At 31.0% G+C, this 27,906-nt stretch overlaps 2 protein-coding genes across 2 annotated transcripts; one reads left to right on the top strand and one right to left on the bottom strand.

Moving 5' to 3' along the window:
* LOC105162877 (WAT1-related protein At4g30420) lies at nt 5,059–9,551 on the top strand. Its single transcript, XM_011081037.2, has 7 exons — nt 5,059–5,329; nt 5,544–5,612; nt 5,824–5,940; nt 7,161–7,392; nt 8,002–8,160; nt 8,236–8,384; nt 8,909–9,551. The coding sequence occupies exons 1-7, from the start codon at nt 5,154–5,156 to the stop codon at nt 9,114–9,116; spliced, it is 1,110 nt and encodes a 369-aa protein (XP_011079339.1). The 5' UTR covers nt 5,059–5,153; the 3' UTR covers nt 9,117–9,551.
* On the bottom strand, nt 22,513–25,581 carry LOC105162878 (cytochrome c oxidase subunit 6b-2). The gene is made up of 4 exons (XM_011081038.2): nt 25,436–25,581; nt 24,994–25,082; nt 23,637–23,718; nt 22,513–22,834 (listed from the first exon to the last, which is right to left on the bottom strand). The coding sequence occupies exons 1-4, from the start codon at nt 25,442–25,444 to the stop codon at nt 22,781–22,783; spliced, it is 234 nt and encodes a 77-aa protein (XP_011079340.1). The 5' UTR covers nt 25,445–25,581; the 3' UTR covers nt 22,513–22,780.

Consider the following 27,906-nt stretch of genomic DNA (forward strand, 5'->3'; position numbering starts at 1 on the left):
CCCCCTGTGTTACCCCTCTTTGCTTTTTTTTTTTTTTTCTTTTTTCAAATACAGGGGGTAATTTGTTATTTTATTTTTCACAGTGGGGTAAATTGTATTTTTCCTTAAACTTTATAAATAATTAATGTTTTTATTGATAAGTTAGTTATCAATTATGAGATAGTGGCTTGAGGAAGTTTGAGACGTATTTTAGGAAATACATTAATAAATAATATTACATGGGGTAAATTATATTAATCTCATTTATTATGTCTCACTTAAAATTAGGTGTGATTAAAAGGATATCATTCAATTAAAATTGATCCTCGTCGCACGCGATTCTTGCGAGCATATAAAAGAAAATCCTGGTGTAAAATGAAGAGAAAAATAAAATATGTGAAGAACAAAACATCGTGTTATGAAGGGATATGAGAAAGAATGAAGTCCATGAGAAGAAAGAAACGTGAAGACTGAGAGAATCGTGGAGTAGTGAATTGAGAATAAAAAATTATAATTCTGAAATTATTAAAAATATTAAAATTACTATTTTGACGAAATTTATTTTTTTTCCTTCTTTGCATACTTAAAAGTTGTTACGATAAAAAATTTTCTTTTATAATAGTTCTAGTTATCATCGCACGCTGTTCCCGCGAGCATATAAAAGAATCTTGGCGTGAGATGATAAAAGAAAAAAGAAATTCGTAAAAGAACAAATTATAATTATAAAATCTAGTAAATATGGAGAAATAAGGTGAGAGATAAATGTGGAGTAGCAGATAGTTAAGAGGAAAAAAATAATAATTGTGAGATTATTAAAAACAACATTAAAATTACTAATCTAACCAATTTTTTTTCTTTTTTTATTTTCACTACAACAAACAATATATAATGCGAGTGACAAATTAAATGTAAAAGTGATAATTTTAAAATTATGAAAAAGCTTATATTAAAATTATAATAATTTTATTTTTGTCCAATATAATTATTAAAAATAAGTATTTTGAACAAAGTTATTAGTGTAGATAATCAATAATATATTATGTGCCAGTATTATCTAATATTAAAAATTACAGACAATATTAAAAATTATCATTTCATTTTATTTTTAATCTCTAATCTTCTCCTAGCATCGAGTATGCAGATGTTTCTGATTAATACATATAATTATTGACAATATTAAAATTATCACTCGATTTTTTTGTTACTAATCTTGTACTAGCATCAAGTATGTAAATGGTGCTACTATATATATAAATATATATAGAGAGAGTAAATAGCAATTTACCCCCTTGTGATATTGAAAATGAGCATATTACGCCCTATAAAAAAAATATAGCAATTTATACCCTATATGTTTTAGAATGAAGCAATTTACCTCCTTATATAGAGATATAAATTGCTTCATTTTAAAAAAATACAGGGAGATAAATCGCTATTTGTTTTTTTATAAGGGGGTAATTTGCTCATTTGCGATATCATCAGGGGGTTGCTTACCTTTTATATATATATATATATAATTATTGACAATATTATTATCTACTTAATTTTTTTTATCGCTGATCTTCCTACCAAAAGCCATTGGAATATTCATACAGTAAAAACCTCTATAAATTAATACTTTGTAAATTAATAAACTCTCTAAAATAATAAAATTTTTCAGACACGACTTGAGCCTTTGTAAAAAATCGTCAAATTCGATAAGATAATAAGATAATAATTTTTTGAAAAATTTCTTTATAAATATTAGGTTCCATTAAAACTCTACATTAATAATTCGTAAATATTATAATTATAATTATTGTGGTAATTTACTAAAATATGAAGTCTGTAATGTTTTACGCATTTCATCATTCATGGATGATTTTGCGATGTCTTTTAGATGAGAAGACATGGTTGAGTGTTATGAATTATTTTATTTTCATATTGAGATTTATGTAGTATATGTTTCATTCATATTTTCATATTTAATTGGCTATAATAGTTATTTAAGTGCAACAAATTAATGTAAATATGTATATTAAAGTAATTCCAATGAATCGATACATGCATCCATGAATATAATAGTTAATTGTACACAATGAATTAATATTATACATGAATATATTTAATTAATTATAAATAATTGATTGATGCATGAATATAATCAACGAAACATATATGAATTCATTTATTTTCAATACATATGTACTAAATTTGCTGAATTCAAAAAGTCTCTCTTTTAATTAATAAAATATTAATTTATCAATATATTAATATTTTTCTAAATTAATAAAATTTCATGATTCCAAGATTATTAATTATTTATGGTCAGGAGGTGGTATAAAATTGAGTTGGTTACACGTCTGGTTCTTTCCAGATCAGGCTGGGCTATTGCAACATTAATTAGTTGTTTATTACATTAACACGCATCAACGTATGCTCTATTTATACATATACTCATAAAAAACATCGACATCATTCACGTAAATTATTGCTGTTTTTAAAATATTTACGTATAAACCTTCCCGAAAGATCAGTACAAATTATTACACAACGTCTATACTCTTATTTTTTTGCTGTCTAATGTGAGTTCTGAATAAAAAGAAATAAAAATAATTTATGTAAATATACTATATTAGAGTAAATTAATTACATTTTGTCATATATGATCGAATTTTTATTGATTTTTCTGTTAAAAAAATAACACATGTTGTGCGTATGTGAACAATATAATCACATAATCCTTAAATGTCACATATGATATTTTCTTCACAAAAAAATTAATTGAAAAATCGACTATAAATAACAAAATATAAAATTTTATAAAATTAAAATAATAAATTAATATATAAAAAATTAAATATCAAAATATAAAAATGATCGTAATTCAAATCACATAACCTGATTAGCCCTATTTATTAAAACAGCGTGGTGCTGCTGCCATGGATGACGGCCCAAGATTGTATGGATCTAACCATTTCGGATAAATGTAAGTTTCATTAATAAAACAAGATCGTACAGTACAACAGTGCTCAATTGGAGTTTCTTTCTCGACAGACGAAGGGATACGCCATAATATATATAACGCACATGAACTAACAGAACGAGATAAATTAACGCTAATAATCCTCTGTCTAATATCTTTTACAATAATGGTGACTATTATATTCAATAGTCGCTCCATATGCTCACGATTCGCCGCCTCTTAAAAGAATCGTGATGGGGGGTATTAATATTAATATATCCCTCCACATGAGATCCAGTCAGCTCCCATGCATAAGCCACCTCTATCATTACATTAATTCTTGTCTTCTTTTGACTCCTTTAGTGTCCAAAATATGACACCAATTCATGTAATCAAACCTCACCGCTAATACTTTCCTTATCTTATATTAATTAAGGTTGATAATTAATGATGGGAATAATTACACCGCCTCAAAAATTATATTTAGTATCTTTGAAATTTGCTTTCATCTACTAATAGGTCTATTCATTAATTAAAATACATTAAATTTATTGATATTAATTAAAAAAAACCTGAATGAAAATTTATATTTATTTCCGTTGACTTATTATTGACTTATTTCACGTCAAAGAATTTTTTTCCCAGCCAAACTATTCTTATAGATCTTCACACGTTAATAATAGTTAAGTTAGAAATATTTATTTGCCCTGCAATAAGTCAGTAATAAGTCAATTGGGGGTAAATATGGATTTCCATTCAATTTTTTTTTTCTGTTAATATCAACAAGTTCGATGTATTTTGACTAACAAGCAAACATATTTATTAGACGGATGCAAACTTCAAGATAACTAGATATAATTTTATAAAAATATAGAAAATTTATGTGTAATTATATTAAATTTTAGGAGAAGACGATGTAATTATCCCTTAATGATAATATACTAATATTGATATATGATGCATGTAAAAAAAAAAAAAATTGGGAATTTTTATATAGTATTAAAATGACCTTTAAGAATGGCATAATTATTTGATACAAAACTATTTTAATAATGTATATTAAAAATAATTTCTATAAGGGAAAATAATTAAAAATTATGTTAAATTATTTATAAAAAAGCGACAGCAACATTTAAATAATCATTAATGTGATTTTAGAACATGGCCCAAAAGTACTTTTTTTTTATTTTTTTTTATAGTATAAAATTTATTACATTATTTAATACATTCAAAATTTAAAATTAACTTAATAAATCAACAATTAAAATCAATACTATTAAATTAAATATATACCCACATTCGTAAAATTCAAAACACGATAATTAACAGCATCAATCCAGCAAAAATCTGGTAAGCCTCAAAAGTAACTTTTTTAAAGCTAAAAAGCTGAAATGTCTAGTTTTTAAAGGTATTAACATCTCCACGATTAATGTAATCCACTTGTCTGAAAACGAAAATGGAGAATTCTGGATGAGAATCGAAAGAACAAAATTTACGTTAAACTTCCACTACTGCCCTTAAAAAAAAAGAAATTATTGCAAGAAACATGTCATAATTTAAAATAAAAAATTTATTAAAATAGAAAAGAAGAACAGAACAACTTTCATTATTAAACAGACGGCATATTTGTCGGAATGGAGAGTACCACGATTCTTTCTTTCCTCATGAGAAGCTGTCAATAATATCTATACATACCGTTTTGAGCTGTCTTAAAGTTTATCATAATTATAAATATTTATTAATATAAGATCGTGTAGTAAATATCATCTACGATTTATTGTCATAATTAGGTATTTGTTAGAATACCGTCATTAATTTCAGATGAGGTATTTATGAATTTTCAAACAATAAGAAGTATTTATAATCATATCCCAATTATATCATGAATCTCAATTGTCAAACAACCTATATACACAGATAACTAATATCAAATATATTAACGAAAAACCCTAGACTATTAACTGTTATTGAACTAGACGAATACATACTCATTGATAGGATTCGAACCCATGACCTCTTGATCATGTGATTTTCAGAGTCGTCAACGAAAGTAGGCCTTGTTGGCAACAATATCTATACAGTAAGTACCTGAATATATAATGAATGGTTGATGTGGTGGGGAGGAGTATAAATAGAGAGCCAAGACATTCTCATAGCACTCGCCACATTAATTAATTGTACGTACACAGAGACAAACTGTGTGTGTTTGTGTAGAAATATTACATTAGTTATGGGCTTGGAAGAATTGAAGCCGGTAATAATTCTGACAGCATGCCAATTCATGTACGCGGGCGTCAACCTCTTAGGGAGGGCAGCTCTTCTGCAAGACATGAGCTCCAGAGTCTTTGTTGTGTACAGACAGTGCATAGCCTTCCTCCTCATTGCTCCTGTTGCTTATTTCTCCAGGTACATTTTTCTCTCTTTGTGTTTAAACAAAATAATTATCGATCTCGCAACTCCATCATTGGCCCGTTCCACAAGACGTTGTCCGTTCTGACTTCGTACATACAAACATCATGTACGATTTTTGTCCTGAAAAATCAAAGTTTTGGGACTTATACGCCACTCGAGTTTTGGAATTTGAATGTTTTTTTTTTTTTTTTTTTTGACTTGGGCGCAGGAGAGGAACAAAGGGGTGTTCTTTGAGCTGGAAGAGCTTCTGGTTGATATTTTTGCTCTCTTTTGTTGGGTATGTCATCACCTGATAATTAAATATTAAATACTCAGAATTTATATTGAATTTTTTATTTCAAATCATATTATATGTAACGTATATAAAATCTTTTTTTCATGTTTATTATTAATAATTTCACATTCTAATGAATAAAAAAAAAAAATTTTTTTGAATTTTTATATTTAATTTTGAGTGACAGTTTTGTTTTGGTTTATGATTTGTAAAGAGTGACAGCGAACCAAAACATATTCTTCGAGGGTTTGTACTTAGCGTCATCATCAGCGGCAAGCGCATTAGGCAATTTGGTGCCAGCCATCACCTTCGTTATGGCTTACGCCTTGGGGTAATTCATTATTACATTATTTATTTATTACCTACCTTTCATTCTCCCAACTTCTTAATTAAACAACAATTCGTTATTACATTATTTATTATTTTTAATATTATATTTTCTTATTTTAATATCTTTTAAGAACGCAATTCCGTATTAGATTGCATTAGGTTTTCATTGGTATAAAATATCCAAAATACCATTTTGAGTTATGGATTATAATTTTGTATATTTTTTAAATTTTTTTAAAATTTATGTGTGAATATTCTCTATGGATTATTTACTCTCTAGTAATAATTTTTATATAATTATTTTTTATTTAAAAAAATATTTAAAATTTTTAAATAATAAAATTTATTTATAATTATACTAAAGCTTTATATATATATATATATATGCTGAGTGATGGGGAAAGGAGCTTTCCGGAGAGCCGTGCAGACATTCTTGGCCAATCAAATTCCGAAGCCAACACATTCACCAATCACATTCTAGTACTCTAGAAATTTCCACAATTGCCACTGCTGCGTCATACATAGGCGCATGCTTAGGTTACTTTTGTCCCCATCTTCATTTAATATTATACATATATATATATATACAATTAAAAAGAAATAATTACACTCTCCTCTCTTGAAATTTTAGTATACTTTCACTTATATTTTATGTGATTTGAGAAATTACATTTAGTATCCATGAAAGTTGCTTTCATCTAATAAATAAGTCCATCTATTATACAGCATCACCGAATTTGTTGATGTTAACAAAAAATTGGAGAAAAATTTATATTTACCCTCGAGTGACTTATTACTGACTTATTACAGGTCAAATAAATCTTTTTAAATCAAATTATCAGAAAAAAAATTACTATTGACTAATAAACTAAAATCGCGATAAATAATTATGATTAAATAAAAATTGATGCAAAAAACTCAGATGATGAGTCATGATATAAGCATCTGTCATGGCTTTTAATCATGATAAACGTTTTAGCCGCTCTTGCAACAACCACAATCAACAATTATTATATGGCCGTGGTTAATGTCTATTTAATACAGTTATTTATTTTTAATCACAGTAAAATAGTCACGGTTAAATTTTAAATTTCTTGTGGTGTATAATGATGCTTATTATACGATTAATTCAATCCGATCAGAATTAATAAATAAAAAATTTAGAATCATTATTCGATTCTTTCTTTTTGATTATTTATTTATTTTTAATTTGTAAATCAGGTTAGAAAAAGTGCAAGTAGGAAGCTTGAGGAGTATAGCGAAGATCACAGGGACAGTGGTGTGCGTGAGCGGTGCAGGCGCGATGGCACTAATGAAAGGTCCAAAGTTACTGAACATGGAGCTTCTGCCCAGGAATTCACTTTTCCAAGCAGACGGACACGACACATGGTTGCTAGGCTGTTCTTTTCTCTTCGCAAGTGCTACTTGCTGGTCTGTTTGGCTAATTTTGCAGGTATGTCAATCACAAAAACATTAAAAATGATATTTCTAAAATTATCAATAAAAGTATAATTATTATGAATTAATACAATTTATCTCTGTGTGATATTGTAAATGAACAAATTACAACTTACCAATTTACTTTCCAATCTAAAGGGATAAATTACGTCAGTTTAAAACATACAGAAAATTATTTTGTTTTTTTTTTTTTTTTTGTCTTTCCATAAAGGGGTGTTTTATACGGCCTTCGTATCACATAGGGGTAACTATCATTTCTAAGAATTATTCATGAAATTGACGCTATAAATAATTATTAACACATCTATATATGCATAGTGACAATTTTAATGACGCCATGCATATATAATTATTGCCACTAGATCGTTACTGCATGTGTCTCGTTGATTGTTTTCGCCCATCATTTTTTATACAATTTATAAAATAATTGTCGCTATTAAGATTATGAAACTCATTTTTAAACAAAATAAGAATTATTGACGCATAACACATGTAATAATTAGTAAAGTTGGAGGTTAATTGGACATACATTTTGGTTATTTGAGGACACGCGTTTCACAAACTGAGGCTGTAATAATTGATAGTTGATATGATTGGGGAACAGGCACACGTAACAGCAACGTACCCGGATCATCTGTCCTTGACAGCATGGATGTGTCTGATGGCAGCAGTGCAGTCAGGGGTCCTGACAATCATCATGGAACCCACTCTCACTGTCTGGACACTCAAATCCCCCCTTCAGCTATTTTCCTGCTTCTTTACGGTGAGTGCGTAATTATTTTCATATTTTCAAGAAAATAATAATCATAATAATAATAATAATAAAAAATAATTATAGGGTTTAGCATCAGCAGTGACGTTCTTTGCACAAGCGTGGTGCATTGCAAAGAGAGGGCCGCTCTTCTCTGCTATGTTCAATCCTCTATGTACTGTAATTGTAACAGTGTTTGCTTGCATTTTTATGCATGAAGAGCTCTACACTGGGAGGTATGTACAACTCTTCTACCATCTACATTACAATTTCCAATCCATATATATATATATATATATATATATATATATATATTAACGGTACAGACACATAATAGGGTTTTTCTTTTTTTTTTGTGATGATAGGGTTTTTTTTTTTTTTTTTTTTTTTGTGTAATAGAGTATCTATATATAGAGAGGCAGAGGATTCGTGCTTTTTTTTATTTATTTATTTTAAAAATAATTGCACAATCGCGTCATCAAATTTGAATATATTCCAAAAAGAATCTCATAAATTTTGAATACACACTCGGACTTAAATGTATTACTAAAGAATCCCACAATCTTTAAAATATAAACTTTAGTTTTTTTTTTTTTTTGAAATAATTGAACAAACATACCCTCATATTTGAATATATTACAAAGGAATCCCATAAGTTTAAAATATTACACTAACGTTCTCTACAGTATTAATTTGTTTGATCTAATTTCAAATAGCTAATAATTAATTATTTTCCCCCCACCCCCCAAATATATAATAGTATGATAGGTGGATTGGCTGTGATCGTTGGACTATACATCGTGCTATGGGGCAAAGCAAAAGACTATGAGGAGGTGGCGGAAGAGACGAAGAAGCCAAGCGATCAAACAACGTTGTATGCTCAAGTTTCAGACAGCAAAATCGACTTGGAAGAGCCCCTCTTGTTGCAAAAATCAGATCATGACACTTCTCCACTGGCTGCCGTGTAAACTTAGGGATGCCATGCACTGGAAGCCATTAGTCAAGTCGAGGGAAAACGGCGTTTTTTTGTATTATATGTTAGGATTTTTTTTTTTTAATTTAATCACATTTGCTATAACTTTCTCATATATCATCATATAAATTGAATTTTTTTTTTATTTTAGTTCTCACATGGATTTGTCGTCTAATATTGGACGAAAAATACACATGAGAACTAACTTTGAAAAAAAATCATCTTATGTGATGCAACGTGCGAAAACCGTAACAAATGAGACTAAATTGAAAAATACTCTAACATATAGGATCGAAAATACGATTTTTCTGTCAATGTTGATTATTCGTGATTTTTCAAGAATTTTGGAACATCGTAGATATGTAGAGATGTGTTCTCTTCTGACAACGTCGTTAGTTTGAAAGTAGGCTGTGTAGCTTTTTCTTCGTAATAGTATGTGATTCATTGCTTCATTCAGTACATTCAAATTCAAAGAGTAGGTATATATATATATATATATCACAATAAATTCAAATAAGCAAATACGTTCAAACGAAACAAAAAAATAGCAATTTATACTACGAAAGTTGACTCAAAATCATAATTTTTTAGTTGTGAGACATCAACTTTACCAATCAAATAAGACTTCGTTCACAAATTAATTAGTATAATTTTTTAGCGTAATTGTTGTCTTTACAATTCAATATCTTACCAATTATACAGCAAAGTAGTGTCTTGATCTTTAAAAACGCGGATACTAAAACTCAGGAAGAAAAATTGCATTTTTCATTCCATAACTTATGTCGGTATACGTTTTAGTTCTATTCTCTTACCAACTTTAATTAAAAGATTGATGCAAAAAAACCACATACAAGCCATTCTCGTTTTCCTTCATTTTTAAAAGATAACATCCACATGGTTTTTCTCTGTCAATTTCCCAACAGAAGTTGACAGAAATACTGAAAATTAAACTTTTTGCTAATAATTAATGGGACTATTTTCAAAATTCTTGTAAATAAAGAAACTAAAAATATAAAAAATCTAAATTACGGAACGAAAAATACAATTTTCAAACTCAATAATTAACTTAGCAAAACAGTGTGCTCATCTCAAAATCTGTGGACACTTTTAATTTGTATTTTTTGGGAAAATTTTAATATGTATTGGATGAAAAGTAAGTTAAAATAATAAAGATATATGAAGCTAGGTAGAACATGATATCAATTATAGAACTTGGATTGTATTTATGTGCTTTAATTAATAATTATCATAATATTTAATAATTAAACATTGATACAGATGTAATATCTCATCCTACATTAATTTGAACTAACCCGTGATGCCAGCGTGTAAGTAATCGACAGAAATACTTCTTTGCCAACTTGTATAATTAGTTTAGGACATTCATGTTGTCAAATCAATTCTCAACTTTTTCATGCATCAACTCTTCGAATAAAGACAAGAACAGTAACCCAACTCACAATCAAATATGCTTAGATTCAAAGGATAATACCATGAGATTTGGTATATATAATTATACGTAGTTTTTATATAAATATACTTTTATATATTTATTTATATATTAATGTACGTAAAAAGTTATATTTTCGCTCGTATAAGAATAGTTTGATTATAAAATATTTTTATAATAAACCTGTAAATAATAGTTAATTGGGTGTAAATATGATTTTTCAATCAACCTTTTTGCATATGTTGAGGTCGTGGCCCACACCAGTCATCGTGAGATCGCTCACAATCTCGCGTATCTGCAGAACATTGCCTCAAGTATATTTCACGAGGCCGCTACTACTGAGGTCGCATATGCCACGTCTGCAAATTTATTGGATACTGGATAGATATTCTGTAACTGTTTTGTTTGTCCTTTTCTGTAACAAACTTTGTTAGTTAGTTGGGCTGGTTGCACCCATTGTATATTTAATCCCTTGTACAGCTTTCTTTATTGGATGATGAATATATAATTACAGAAAAACAGGAGAAGGTTTTCTCTCCAAATGGCTCTTAATATGAGTTCTTGTTTTCCTTATCTCATAAAATTCAACAATTACTTCGACAAGAAGTGTATAATCTCTTGTCATAAGTAAATATTATGATAAAAAAATAAAAAAAGTTATAATATATACTAATTATATATATAATTTTGCAGTAGTTATTGACTATTATTTCAACAAGTAATTAAAACTATAACAAATATTTTGACCATAATAAGAATAATGATGGATAAATGTACTTGGTTATAGTTAAAAGGATTAATAACATTTTGCCATTCGAATTATGACCATTTTTTACACTTTGACATCTGAATTTTTTTTTTGTGTCGACTTACCATCTCAACTTTACGAAATTTTCCACTTTGTCATTTATAATTGTTTTTCAATCAAATTTTTGTCGAAAAAAAACATCACATGCAGTACAAATGTTATATTTAAGGATTATGTAATGCGATATTTTTCACCTATGCAAAACATGTGATCCTCTTCCGACAGAAAAATCAACAAAAGAACAGTCATATATGACAAAGAGCAAATTTCACAAAGTTGAGATGGTAAGTCGACAAAAAAAAAGTTTCGATGGCAAAATATAAAAATGACCGTAGTTTGGATGGCAAAATATATATAATTTAACCTAATTAAAATCGTAAAAAATATTAATTAATTAAATCTGATAAAAATTAACATTAATTTGTATAATCATAATTTTTAAATTATATTCAATTATAATAAAAAAGTAATCTATTGGGATGATTACACTCCCTTCCCCTAAAATTTAGTGTAAGTACACATACACCCCCTGTGGCTTATAAAATTACATCTAATACTCCCGAGGTTTGTTTTCGTCTAACAAATAAGATCATTCGTTAATCAAGATTTAACAAATTTACTGATATTAATAAGAAAACCAAATAAAAATTCATATTTACCCCCAATTGACTTATTATTGATTTAATACAGATCAAATAAATCTTTTTCCTGACCAAATTATCCTTACAAATCTTCACAAGCTAATGCATTCGAGAAGGTACATCTTTATCGTTATAAGAGTAGTTTAGTCATAAAAAAGTTATTTGATCTAAATAAGTCAATAATAAGTTAATCGATGGTAAATATCGATTTTTAATTCAATTTTTCATTAAATTTTGACTGATAGAAAGATTTATTTGTTAGATAAAAATAAATCTTAAAAATATTGATTAGATATAATTTTTCGAATTACAAAAAGTTTACACAATTACATCAAACCTCACGGGAGCAAGTGTAATTATTCCTAATCTATTTTGTGTGTAGTTTCGGCACGTGAATTGAAGAACAGAAGCCACTGATCATACAATTATTTCAGCAGTGTTTTGTTGGGCAGAACTTGACTGGGGAAGAAGTTTTCTAGGCAGAAACATTAGCCCCGGAACAATTATATATTTTTATTATATTTAATTAGCATTGTTAAAGCTAAAAAATATAGTGGATATTAATTAATTATAATTATGCAATGACTATCAGTCGTTGTTTTTGCAAGCGTAATCAAAATTATAATTTTAGTCGTAGCAAATATTTTAACCACACATAAAATCATAACAAAATGATTAATTGTGGTCAAAACTTAATTTTTTGCATTGATTTTATTTGATCGTGGTAGATAGTATTAATTACAATAATTTTTAAGTCGTAATGATTTGTAGCGTAACAAATAATCGATTTCTTTTTTTTAATGTAAAAATTTAGATTTGTCATAAATCACACAAAAATTTTAGGCCATGCAACTATAAATACATATGAGCCTATGTAAAGATCAATTGGTTGTTCATAATCAAAGAAAGCACAATTAATCCATGAAATTCAAACAACACAAACCAATAAACTTATATACATATAAAATTATACACATATTTAAAATTATTATGAGCCTATGTTCAATATCTTAGAGTTGAATCCACTAGAAATATTGTCCTACTAAAAACTTGTGAAAGTGATGAGTAGGGTCAAATTCATAGAAATTGGTTTTAAATGAGCGTTTTTCACAGTCACAGCACGTGCACAATCTTCTTACGTCTTAATGATAAGAATAAACTCCGATGGTTGTACTCTTTGGGCAAGTAACTCTATTGCTTGATTGTTAAAAAATTGGAAAAAACTGCTTTCGTTATGTATATTTGTGCATGTATGTCATACCGATTTACTTAGGTTGCACCCAAACCAAGTATCCATGCTCGTTAAGTATTTTCATGTCCCTAGCCAACGGATATCTACTGCATGTAACTTACACACTAATTTGTCTTGTTTATGTTTAGTAATACAACAACGATTGGATATATGGCAAGCTCGAGAGTTGGTGGAGGTCTAAACTCGAACTCCACAAGCGAGAGTTCAGGGACCCCGGGGACTCCAAGAAGTAACGAATCTGATGTTCCAGAGGAATTTTATGCATTCATAAATTTAATATGCCTAGAGTTATTTAGGAAAAATGTGCCACGTAACACATCTGCATTACAAGGAGCAGGATGGGTTGCCATGCTCGTTAAGTATTTTCATGTCCCTAGCCAAAGGACATCTACTGCATGTAACTTACACACTAATTTGTCTTGTTTATGTTTAGTAATAAAACAACGATCGGATATATGGCAAGCTCGAGGGTTGGTGGAGGTCTAAACTCGAACTCCACAAGCGAGAGTTCAGGGACCCCGGGGACTCCAAGAAGTAACAAATCTGATGTTCCAGAGGAATTTTATGCATTCATAAATTTAATATACCTAGAGTTATTTAGGAAAAATGTGCCACGTAACACATCCGCATTACAAGGAGCAGGATGGGTTGCGGAGATTATGACGACCCCACACTAAGGAAGGTTTTTTGACAACATTCGCATGACCCAGCCATGCTTTTGTGCTTTGGTTGATGCATTGACTAGTAGAGGTTTACTGCCTCATGGTCAAACGTCCAGAGTTACTTCAATTGAGGAGGTTGCACTCTTCATGCAAATGGTCGGCATGTATAAAAGGCACCACGACAATATGGAGCGATTTCAACACTTATTGGAGACTATTAATCATAGATTCCACCGAGTGCTTTCTACCTTGTGCGCAATGGCGCCAGAACTAATAACTCATTCGAATTTTAAAAACACACATTCGAGAGTGGCAAATAACCCAGATTTCTACCCATACTTCAAGGTACGTACCACATCCCTCATTGTCGTAACACATCTCATACTCTTCACAACCACCTAATTAATGTAAAGCATTGTTCGGTATACTATTTCATGCATCTAGCTATACGTAATTGTTGACATCGATGTAGGATTGCGTCAGAGCAATGGACGGAACGTTGGTATCTGCCTGGGTTCCCCAAGTTGACCGAAATCGATACAGGTCGCTGAAAAGCCGCCTAGCACATAATGTACTAGCAATATGTGATTTCGATATGAATTTCACTTATGTGTATGCTGGGTGGGAAGGAAGTGCGGCCGATGCCAGGGACCATTCAATTTCATAGGATCGGAATTTTTCTTTCCCTCCGATCGGTGAGCATTGTAATATATAAATTAGATTCTACCAACCATCTTATTTAAGGGTCAAATACGTGGCACTAACAGTTCTCTTTATGACGATGCCTTGTGACAATGCAGGTAAGTATTATTTGGTAGACTCGGGTTTCGCAAACTACCAATGTTTCCTGGCTCCTTATCGAGGAACAAGGTATCACCTACCTGAGAGGAGGACAAGGTCGTCGATATCATACCCCACAGGACATGTTTAACCATGCACATTCAAGGTTGAGAAATGTGATTGAACGATGCTTCGATGTACTGAAGAAATATTTTTCAATACTATAGTGGGGGATGCCGAGCTACCTTCAGAACCACCAAGTCGATATTGATAACGCTGCAATTGTCACGATTTATAGCGATTTAATCTTTCTTTTTAAGCCGAAACATCTCTAATTATGTGATTTTATTGCATATTCAGCAAAAAAGGGAGATATGAGGCAAAGATGGCAAAAATCAAGCTAAAATCGAAATTGAAGGCATCAAAAAGGAAAAAAAAGGAGATTACAAGAAAATTTCTGCAGAATTGACTAAGCGTGCCCACGCTTAGTGGAGTGGTCAACTCGGAAATAAGGAGGAATATGAGTAATTTCCGCAAAGATAAAGGAATGAAGTGTTTAGGTTTAGAAAGAATTCTTTAAAGCTTATCTCTTGTGATTTATTTACCTTTTTAGAGTTAATCACGTATTTATCTCCCCCCTACGTCTAGATTCGTAGGAGACTTTTATTATAAATAGGGGGGGTTTTTTCATTTGAAGGCACTGAGTTATTGAAAAGAACTCTATAGAATTCTTTGTTCATCATTTCTCTTTTATTTTTATTTTACAACCGGAATTAATGGAATTCCACTTTCTAATGTGTTCTTCCATTAACATGTTCGGCTAAATTCCTTATTTTCTGGTTAAGGTATGGTGATTGCTTGATTCCCATTATGTTGTGAGATCTAATCTGATCTACATTTGTCAAACGAATATTCATGCTATTCTCTGTGCTTTAATTACAAACATCTGATTTATAAATAATTCGGCCGGTTGTTCATTATCAAGAAGGTTTACTTAGCTAATTGGACTTTATAAATTCGTGTAATTGTTTATTTAGTTTAATGCTTAGTAGCAACGTAGCATGACTAATTATGTAATAGTAATTAGTTATGTTATGGGGAATGCATGATCTAGTTTAAACAAATTATCCTCGTAGGAGTTTGTTGATTAGAATCAGGCCTTTCTAATTCTTAATGCTGTTAATAGATTAAATCTTGTGAACGTTCCCAGGGTTGTTTGTTAATTAGAGATCTAGCCAATGGTCGTACCTTGGCTGACGAAAAGGTAAGGAAATGTGAGGTTGTTAGGTCGTACCAACAACCATAACTGGTTTATTTGTCTATACATGTGTTATTCTTGCATCAATGATCAACTCACAAGAATTAAGCATGATCCTAGCCTTAACCAGAAAATCTTCATCTCGTATCTTCACCAGGTATTTTTAATTGTTTATTTAGTTTTCGATTACTTCTTTTTATCATCAATCTCCCCCCAATTATTTTCTTTTTCTTAAAGAAATCAACTATAAAACCAATCTCTGTGGATCGATCCTACTCCGACTTTCACAAGTGTAGTAGGAATTATTTTTGGTGATCTTGACACCCATTAGATATAGTAATTGCATGTTGCGCCCTTCATAACTTCATCCATAAGTTTAGCAACGATGACATCATATTCAACGAACCAGATGAAGACATTCAGACTGACATGGATTCATTCTATCATAGGGGACATCCAACCACTTATGAGATAGAAGCTCAACGCAACCTTCGAGATAGCATAGCAATGCAAATGTGGGCAGCCAATCATCGAAACTAGCAATGAACATAGTGGACAGTGTTGATTCATATGTAAACTATTAAAACTACTATCCAAATGTAACTTTGTCTTGGAATGTTACGCTATAAGATCATTTTGTACTATTTGCATGAAGAATTATAGTGTGTGCTTGATTGTTCACAATTGTAAAACTGTTTAGATAGTAGTTATAAAAAATTGACATTTTTTTACATTTTTCAACCGCACACGTAATGCGATATTGCACAATAATTATTTTGCTGACCGCAATTCTTTGCAGCCATGGCATACCGCAGATATCTGGAGAGTGCTGGATTTTCACAGGACGACCATTTGAGTTTAAATATTGAGCAGCGCTTCATGTGGATGATACTTGATGACAACACTCGGGCGCCTATGAGAGACGATGCACGTGCGGAGACGCAGATGGGTCACTGGGCACATGGATTACGTAGATATTTCGGATATCCTTACACCCGAGACCAAGTCCGTGATAAATTATACGAGTTTAAAAAAATCGATTTCGACAGTTCCATGGAATCACTCAGATACCAGAAATTTATTATGATATTGAAACATTTATTATGGTGTTTCTAGTAGAGCTACGACCACGTGCGTCACGGGTACGTCATTTTAGTTCCAATGTGATTACATCTACTTAACAATCATTGTTTGAAATTACTATTGTAATTTGCAACGATAACAAATTTATAATTAGACCCTTTTTGCAGCGTTTTTCATTGGCTAGACGGTACTGTGAGTACCCAGAGCCACATTATCCCAGCATGTTAGAGGTGTAGGGGCCCATCAGGTTGCCAGGTGTTCCTATTGAGGCACAAAGCGAAGCAGGAAATAACGAAAGTGGTAACACCGTGCGTAATCCGGTGAGAGGAAGCGTGGATGCACCTATTGTCATATCGTATTCTACTGCCCCATCGTTACAGTCACATATGCACATCGCCAGTTGGGATGCAGTGGACCATGTAGCTCATGGAGATGGTGGCCCAGCGCTAGCACGCAGTACCTTAGTAGCTACACGATGCAGTATCGACATGGGCTCAGAAGTGGGGGGGATTGGATCGTGGACTGACTACATTCGTCGGATTGGTGTGCAGTCTGATCGGGGTGCCAGACGTACAGTGAGGAAGACAGCACAGTGCGCTCGCCGCGACCACGAGGACTACCACCAGATCGTCGTGACGGTCCTTAGGCATACAAATGCCGACTGGGAAACTTCCAAGTCGAATATTGATTTAATCAGTAAAAAAAAACCAACTATTCGAGCAGTTTGTGAGTGTCAAATGCATTCATTTCTTATATATCGTGCACTTGTGTAATTACACTTTCATCATTCCTTAGAAATTGACAGCCTTGTATGTTATGATTAAAAATATTTTAATTGTTCTATTTTTGACTAATCAATGCTAATTGGTTGCACTTTGATTATTTACATATTTTCGACTCAATATAGTTTTCTATTTGAACGAAATATTTTTCAAAATTTGAAAAGTGTGGACATTGTATCATCACTGCATGTGTAATGCAAAGTACTTATTATTTGATTTATAATTAAATATTTTCATCGCGAATATAAAGGCGGATGAGATCATTTTCAACATAATATTGTAGTGCATGTAATTATTTATGAAATTTTTAATTATTATTTAATATAAATTAATAAACTCAACACCAAAGCAAATGAGATATAGTGAATTTTCTAAATTATCTATATAATGTATATTATACATTATTTAATATATATGCTATATGTTAAATCTAAGCAACAATTATATATAAAAATAATTTTTAACTTACAAAAATGTTGATATTAAAAATATTTACTATCAATGCTACTGACTAAAAATATTTTAAAATTTTCTACCTCAATAAATTACTTAGTTTTGTATATATCGGATAATACATCAGTACTATATACGAAATTCATATTTTTCATTACTTCAATTATCTATTATAATTAATCAATCCGAATATAAGGTCTAACAAATGTATTTTCATCACATTACTATACTTCGATTTACTAAATGTTAATTACAAATTTTTTCAACTTAAACTATTTAAATAGGTCAAACTAAAAAATTTTAATACTCCTGTGAAATATTTGAGAAATTTGAAAATTGAGGACAATATACCAATAATACATACTTAATCAAAAATATCTATTATTCAAATGTTTATATATTATATTTTTTCAGTCCAAATATAAAGTGTAACAAGATAATTTTGGAGAAAATACTACAGTGCTGTGAATTATTCATTAAATTTGTAATTATTATTTAAAATATTAAAAAAAAGTATTTAACAAAGAAAATTACTTAATTTAAATATATATACTATATTTCACTAACAAACAAACTATTATATACATACACAATTATATTAATAAATATATATATATAAAAGACATGATTTGACATCCAACAGTAACTTGTCTCCTATATCTCAACATCAAACATACACCACTTATTTTAAATTATTTTATATTATATCAAAACACAAATCCAAACATACCATCTATCTCAAACTCATACTTATTTATCTCTAAAACACAAAACCAAAACAACCAAATTACAAATCCAAACACAATGCTCATGTTAAATTTAACTTGAAAATATATTATAATCAATCTTAATTTAGATATATACATTGTGTTATATTTCCTTTAGTACGTATATGTTTATTTGTTTAAAAAAATGTACCTAATATTTGGATTCGTTTTCTAAGTATTTTGTTGTGTTTTGTGGAGATAGAGAGAAAATAACAAAGATAAATAAGTGTGTGTTAGAGATAATATGTATGTTTGGATTTGTTTTTGGAGATAATTTAAAATAAGTATTGTATGTTTAATGTCGTGATTTGGGAGACAAAAATTACTATTCATTGTCAAATCATGCATTTTTTATATATATTTATGTACATGTGTGTGTAAATATATATGTATGTATTTATACTAAAACAGTTTAAAATACCTAGATAAGGTGTTTTTGAATTATGACAAATATTGGGTATATTTTAACTTGTACCGTAGATAACTTGAAAATGGAAACAAACATAGCGGAGAATTTTAGTATATATGATTGGTAAAAACTGTAAAGAGAATATTGCCAAGTTAACATATCAGTTTCCTTTCAAAAAAAAAAGTTACCATATCAGTTTGGTTTGTTATGGAAAATGATATATGTTATATATAATAAAATTAATGAAAAGATAACACCAAAAGTTTAATGCTTATATATAGAAAATGTAACACATATATGGATACTAGTTAATTATATTTTACTAAACCAATCAACTTGTTTAATTATGCAATAAATAATAGTACGAAATTCAAAAAATAAATAGAAAAATATGTATGAGTCAATCAAACACTTTTGGATTGTAGTTTCAATTATGGGACACGATTGACCAATACATAAATGTTCAACAACCAATCAAAACTTTAGCACTATGTTTGGTTTTATTTTTAATTTATTTTGGTGTGTTTTGTGGAGATAAAGAGAGAAAAATAAAAATAAATAAGTATGTGTTAGAGATAGTGTGTATGTTTTGATTTATTTTTGGAAATAATATAAAATAAATATTGTATGTTTGATGTTGTTTAATGGGAGACAAAAACTACTGTTCATTATCAAATCATATTTTTTATATATATATTTATATATTTGTAGGAGTATATATATAATTTTTTTAGTTATAGGGCTTATAATTAGCGTAGACTTATTTTGACAAAAAACAAATAAGACACTGTTTCAAAACAGCATCAAAACTTTCAAAACAAATCAAAAAGGCAAACATTTATTATGTTTTGGCCCATCTCAAAATGAAACCAAACATTATGTAGGTATCCATGACATCTTAATTTAATGATTACAGCTGAAGTTTTATGAATAAATTTGATGTCATATAGGTATTTGTCTCACTTTATGTAATTTATATATTATGTTTAATTATTTTTAATTATATTAGTGTATTGATTGAACCAATGTATTGCTCAATTTATTAAAATATTAATATAAATATGTAATTATCGCTTTGAAAAAAAATACGTAATGTTCATTGAAATTTTCGAAACTACATTTAATGAATAATTTTTCTTTTCAAGATAAAGAAAGGTCATAAATTAGTTTGAACTACGCTGCTCGGAGATTGTAATTTTCGGATTGGCTTTGTATAGAAAATGCGCAGCTATTGGACAGTTGTAAATAATTTTTCATTTTCCAATTATGTAATTACACTTACACCCTTTCAAAATATAAAATTATACTTTTTTCTAGCAGACTTTTGAAATAACACCCGCACCTATTCTGAGATTCTTATATATATATATATATATATATATTTGGATTATTTGTACCGTTCTTCCTTAAAATTTAATGTAATTACACGTAAACCTCTTATAGTTTAAAAAATCACATCTAACACCCCTGAAATTTATTTTCATTCAAAAGCTATTAACGAAAAAATTGAATGAAAATATATATTTATCCCGATTGACTTGTTAGTAACTTATGTAGGTCAAACAATTTTTTTCCAATCAAACTGTATGACCGATGCAAAAACATATACAAAGAAACAAGACATTTGTGTAATTAGGCTAACTAAAATTTGCTAAGGCGAACAGACGTACGAGGCAACTGATAGAGGATAGGAATATGTGTTGGAATACTGGAATTGTACAACGTGACCGCTGGCTATGGGCTTCCCACCATTGACAAGACAATCATCGTACGACATGCGCTTGAATAACTGCGGGTTCACAACGTTGGCGGATGCAAACCAACCGCAATGAAGATGAACTTTCGCAACCCAACAATTACTACACAGATTCGCTATCATCACACCGTACCTAGGTATCCCCGACGTCGATTCTAATCCTTGACTCACTTGAACCTGTGCGTCTGGACATGGAGACCGCCACCCTCTAAATTTCACTGCCGTTGCATTTAACTTATCGTGCGACTGGTGCACGGTTTCAGTTCGGGTAAGTAACTTTGATTTAGCAAAGTGGGAAAATAGTGCCAAAATCATGGTGTAATAGGAAATGATGTTCATCTTGGGGATGGAGACTGATCGAGTTGGGGTGGTGGGGAGTTGTATTTAGTACCTTTAAGAAATATGATTATTCGCTGTTGGTCAAGGGGAAAAAGATTAAACTGATAGAGTCCACCAGATTTAAATCATGTTTGTTGTTCCACTTATAGCTGGTATTTTTCCATCCTAGTAATGACTGGACATCAGTGTCCAAGATCTCTTTCCGTGCATTATTCTTCTAATTCGGACCAAATTTGGTCAAATTAGAACTAATTATATGATTATATAATACATTTATCGTGTAAGTGGTATATAATTAAAAAAAAGTGATCAATCACATAACAAATATATCATTCTATCATAAAATTTTAGAGTGTTCATTATCTGAAAATCCAGAATTAATTAGCTTCCTTTTAAGGGTGCTTGAAATAATTTTTACTTTGGTAATGGGAATTAAATATAGGCAAAATTGTAAATTTAGCCATTTATTTGAAACAAAAGTGGAAGTAGAAAAAAATTGAAATTGAAGTTTTTGTGGGAAGAACCCGACATTTACAATTTTATCAATAAATTACAAAAATTAATTGAAAACCGTTTATAATTTTGGTGGATTATATCAGCTTAATTTAAGCATTTTAAAAATATAAGTTATAAACTAAAAATACTATTTTCAATTTATTTTTAAATAATAAACTGATAGAGGTTGATTATAAACTCTTAACAAACACCCTCATAGCCAGCTTGACTACAATAACAAAATATTCGATACCTTCGGTATAAATTTGTACCCATATAAACTGTAAATCATTGGATTAATTACATGATGATGATGTAGAGTATTTGGGTTTTTGAAAAGCAGTACAGCGGACCAAGTGTAATGCTCTAGGAAAAATGTCACATGCTTCTTTAATCTGTTACAGCACGTCAAGAATTTTTTGTTCGTTAATTTATATTATGTTATAGAAGGCCTACTAAAATCAATGGGATCACTAAAATCATTATAGAGAAAAAGAGCATAAACTGAGCAATTCCCAAGAAAATATCAAGGATGGTGTTGATAGGAAACTAAGATGCTAATCAACATTCAAAGGCATCAGTTTCCTTAAGCAAAACAAACAATGTAAGATATTTGCAATAATTATTCTCTTCAACGTTAAAGGAACCAGATGAGTGCTTCAAAATAGAGGCGAACAGAATATCCCAGTAGAGAAGGACAGGAAACCTAACATACTGTGTTTAATTAGAGAGGCCCGGGAAAGGTTCCGTTCTCCCTCTGCTCGTTCCACTTATCAATCTGCTCGAACAATGATCCACAAAAACAAACTGTTAAAGAGAAATGGAGACACTTTTCCCATAATGCCTTTGAGTAGATCATTTCTATAGTAGATCAGAAAAGGGACTGCAGCGAACTGTAGTACTTGGTTCTTTTGCTACTAGTGATCCTAATAATCAGCATGTCTGTTAAAAAACTATAAAAAGCTTTCTCTAAAATACATCGATATAGAATGTTGACTTGACCATCAAGTGCGCCCCACAAAAATGGGGAAAGGGTAATAGAAACTAATGGCATATTCTTTAGTGTCGTCAGGGTGCACCAGCAAGTGCAAGGTTGGAGGTGTATAAACTTTGTCCCTTGGCAGGTGATATGAGTAGTGATTTTAACGCTAGAATGGCAGTAAAAGGTTTATATTCTAGATGACAAGTTGGGATACATTGGGCGTTGCTTAAGAACTGAGTTTTAGCAGTAAACAGGCACGGGCACATTTACATTATATGGTCGCCATCCAGATTGGGCATCCAGTTGTGACTTCCACTAGCTAGCTTTATAGAATACTTTAGTTAAGGAAAAACAAAAGTTAACTAGTCAACTACTGTTTGCGTAATATTAATAAACTTATTCTCAAGAAAGTTTTTTATGATATTAGACAAAATACCAAAATGAAAGGGGTCGAAAGGTTTTTAAAATCAGAATCTTCAGAGAGTTGATGAAAATTGGTTAATAGATTAGACAATTTGACTTTATATTATAGCAAACTAGACATTCAAACATTGGAAAAGGACTAATTAAATGATAAGACACTAGCATATCAACTCACCCATTCCCCAGGGCAAAGGGAACGATAGTATTTGGCAAATTTATTGCAATCACCAGATTCTTCACCCTTAGCAGCTACACACCTGACAACATAAGTGAAACTAGTTAACTAACAGCCAATACAAATGAACTCAGTTCACTGATCAAGGCAGACCATGACCGCATATACCTAAATGTCATTACAAACACCATTCAATCAGTTCTAGATATATCGTTCAATTTGCTTCCAGACAGTTTTCCAATTTCAATTTTCAAGCAAAAGTTGCATTAAAAGTTCAGACTTTAGGACCTTCATTCCTGTCAAGAGCTGTAATCCACTGAAACAGCTCTGAACACATAAAATTACCGAATTACCTAGGCTTGCGCTTAAAGCTTCAACAACTCACTGAGTGACCATATCAGTTGCAGGAAGATACTTGAACAAGGAGCTCTCCATAATTCCGATCTCCTTTTTTTTTTTTTGCTTGAAAGATAAAAACAAATGCAAAGTAATTGCAAGTGAACTTCACAGAGTCTAGTTTGCAGGCCTCATTTATATGGATTTCGAGTTTGACTTAAATGTATCAAAGCCAACCCTGAGGTAAGCTGTATACTTTGTGCTGTTCTGGAGAGTGAGAGGATTATGAAAGTATGTCACTTGTCCAATATGAGGAGACTCAAATCTCCTGAATTGATTGCCAAATGAAATTTAAATTGGCATGTAACTGTCTCATTGAGCCTCTGTAGCAATGTGAATTAACCAGTTTCGCAAGGCAATGATTGATATTACATAGTTGCAAACCAAACAAATAGCACCAGAACCACACTCGCTGATTCACCCCCACGGGCGCCAGCAGTGATACCACACTCCCAGGTGGTCCCTGTCTTATCTTAAAAGTAACCGAAATAATCATTTTTGTTGCTCATACCTATTAGAAAACGTAACCACATAGCAAAAATTTCTTTGTAAACTCTGACTTCAAATGTATTGTTTCTAAGTTCCAGCACTTATACTTGTAACATAAGAATACAACTAAACGACTCCGTAGACTTACATTTTTCTGAAACAAAATCAGCAGAGACATGGACCCTGGCACCCAATCAGGGGCACAATGATATAAAACTCAAAGAAGCCAAAGAAATGTAAAGGCATTCATGATTAAGGAAAACGAGTACAAAACAAGCAGACACATCTTCCACCTTTCACCATCACTAACCCAACGTTAATTTTCAGCAAAATTTCTGCAATGTAATATTGTGCAACGGATTAAAGACTATCAGTCAATTGGGTAGACATATGCATCAACGCGAAGATCAATAACCATCAAAACATCATCATCAAGAAATGAATCTCATTGCAAAATAATACGCCATTTAACCTATGAAACTCAATGTAGCGGGTGAAACAATGCCGCGTTTGGTTGGTAGTCGGGAATCGAAAATCAGCCGGAGCAGTTTTCAGTTCAATCTGAAAAAGCAAGTTGAACAGAATTAATTACGAGGATGAATTGAGCAAAAACTAAGAGGATTTACATTTCAACTCCCTCAAAACCACCACCAGCCCAAAAAAACATAGATTTGACATCACAACTCATTAACCCTAAATCAAATAGACTAAGTCTGACAGCGAGCAAAATCTCGTTAAATGCATTCATCAAAACACTAAAATTGTTGATTGAACAAAGCATATCGCCTCATCTACGAACACTCTAAATATATAATTACAATGAAATAAAGTAAATTAAAATCTTGCATCTACACTGAAACTGGAAAACTTGCTACAAATTCATTACAAAAATACATTGTTGAGTGCGGATCTACCTCTGCCATTGTGGATGGAACGGTAAGAGCTTTGAATCAAAAAGCGAAAATTTTTGTGTGCATCTTTTAGGCTTATTGACCAGGAAAAGTATTACAGTGAAAAGATGACGAGAGCTTCCTGTGCGGTTCGTGCAGTGACCAATAAGAAAGCTCCACGTGATTATGAAGCATGGTGACAGTTCTTCACTAAAATACGCCTTTCAATTATTTCCTATTATTTAACGTAAGGGTAAAAATGCACTTTGACTGTTGAACTAATTCTAATATAATATTTATCTCTCTAAATTAATAATGATACATGCGATTTTAGTACGAGTTCAAAGTTTTTGAATCTTGATGTTGAATTTAGACTAACTGAATAAAGGCTCTTGAAAAAAAGGACCTAGAAAATAAAAAGTTAGCACTTCAATGCTTAAGTTAGTTTCGAATTTAAAAGTAGACAAATATAAAAATGAATTATGATAAGAAATTATGATAAAAGTAAAAATTTCATATGTAAGAGCATGAAATTATAGTAGTAAAGTATTAGCAAGAGAGGATCTCGAGGGTGGAAGAGGATGTTTGTCGAGGGGTACCTCCCCTATTTATAGAGGAGGAGTTCCCCTGTAACAGGAGTCCTGCTAAGGGGGATCCGCATGCCCAGTGAGAAAGGCAGGATTCGTGGATAAGGTTCCTCTTTATCTGTTCATTAAGCAGCAAGTCTCTAGATGAAGGGGGCTCCTTCTTCATGCAGACTCCTACTTGGTGAGGAGTCATTTCAAACTGAAGAGTTCAACCTTTTAAGGGCACATTCCTTCCTGCAAGCTAGCTTTGAAGGCCTCCGGATTAGGCTTCCTCCCTGGGGCATATTTGATAAGGTAGGTTCCACTCATTGGCTGGACTTTGGTGTGCGGGTGGGCGCTCTCTTGGGCTGAGCCTAATGGACCTCCTCTTTGGGCTGAACTAGACTGTAGGATGTCCCTTTCTTGGATAAAGCATGGCAACTTGGGCATGCTGACTCTCCACTGGGCAGGCAGACCAATATTGGGCCTAACACTTATTCTTGGGTCAATCCTTTTTGGCCATACCCATCAAATAAATTTATTATTTACTTTCTTAGTTAGACAAAAATGCTCCTCATTCTTATAATAAATATATTATTTTCAATATATTTTAGTATTTTGCATATTAAATACCACCAAATTATTTTTATTTAATAAAAAAATAATTTAAATTAAAAGTGGAGTATACATTAATATATATAGTAGATACACAATAAATATAATATAACCAATAATTCATATATGCTTTTTTTAAACAATTGACAAATATATATGTGATGCGTGCAATTTTAGTATGGGTCAACGGTCTTGGATCTTGACGATGGACTTAGGTTGATTAAGCAACTTGACGATGGACTTCGGTTGATTAAGCAAAAGAACATGAAAAATAGGACCTGCAAAACAACACATTAACATTTCGACGCCCAAGTTAATTCTGAATTTAGTAATAAATAATTGCAGAAATAAATCATAATGAGAAATTGAAATAAAAATAAGAAATTCTTGAGCAAAATATGGTTAGAGTGCAAGTTGAGAGTTGCGGCAAGAATAGCAAAGTAATTTCCAAATTTTGGAAGGTGTGCCTGTTGGGGGATGCTGCTTGTATTTACAGAGGGGGCATCCCTCTTCATCAGGACTCTGCATGTTACCTACATTTTTTAGAAATAAGGGGTATGGTACCTGCAGATAAGGCACGATTCCATTTTATCTTTAGTTGATCAGCACATTTTTTATTAGGTGAGGACTCCTTTTATGTAAGTACTCCTATTCTGCAGGGAGTCCTAAGTTAAGGAGTCATGCGCCTTAGGGATGCCTCTCTTTTTCTGGGCTGGACTTTGAGGACAGGCATGTGGTCTGACAAGCCTTGTACTAGGCTCCCTCTAGGGCCAAGTCTGATAATCATCCAGTGGGTCGTCTTCATCATGAGCTGATGGGCTTGGCTTGGGCTCCACGACCTCTTTTGGGCCTCACACATCAATATGCTTAATCAAAAGTTAAATAGTTTTAGAAAAAAAATTAATAAAATAATAAATAGTTAATAACTTAATTTTATTAACCAATTAATAAAATATTTCATGAATTGTTTTTATATTTTTTGTACCCGTTTATTACTTAAGTTCGTGTTTAGAAAATATAATATAGTTCAAACTATTTAATTTAGTAATTATATATTACTTTATAATAACTAAAAGATACTTTTTTCCAATTAATTTTTTTTTAATTAAACTTAAAATACAAAATTGTTAGAAAAAGAAATTCTTTGAACAATATATATATAATATAAGGATAATATTGTTCAAAAATTTAATTACAGGGGGTGAGTGTTATATTAGTTAGTTAAAAGAGGTAAATGTTAAATCAAGAATTGTTCAGGAGGACAAAGTGTATTTTACCGTTATCATAATTTCATCAAATGATATAATTGTAACT

Source organism: Sesamum indicum, linkage group LG5, assembly GCF_000512975.1.
Source record: "Sesamum indicum cultivar Zhongzhi No. 13 linkage group LG5, S_indicum_v1.0, whole genome shotgun sequence".
Classification (NCBI taxonomy): Eukaryota; Viridiplantae; Streptophyta; class Magnoliopsida; order Lamiales; family Pedaliaceae; genus Sesamum; species Sesamum indicum.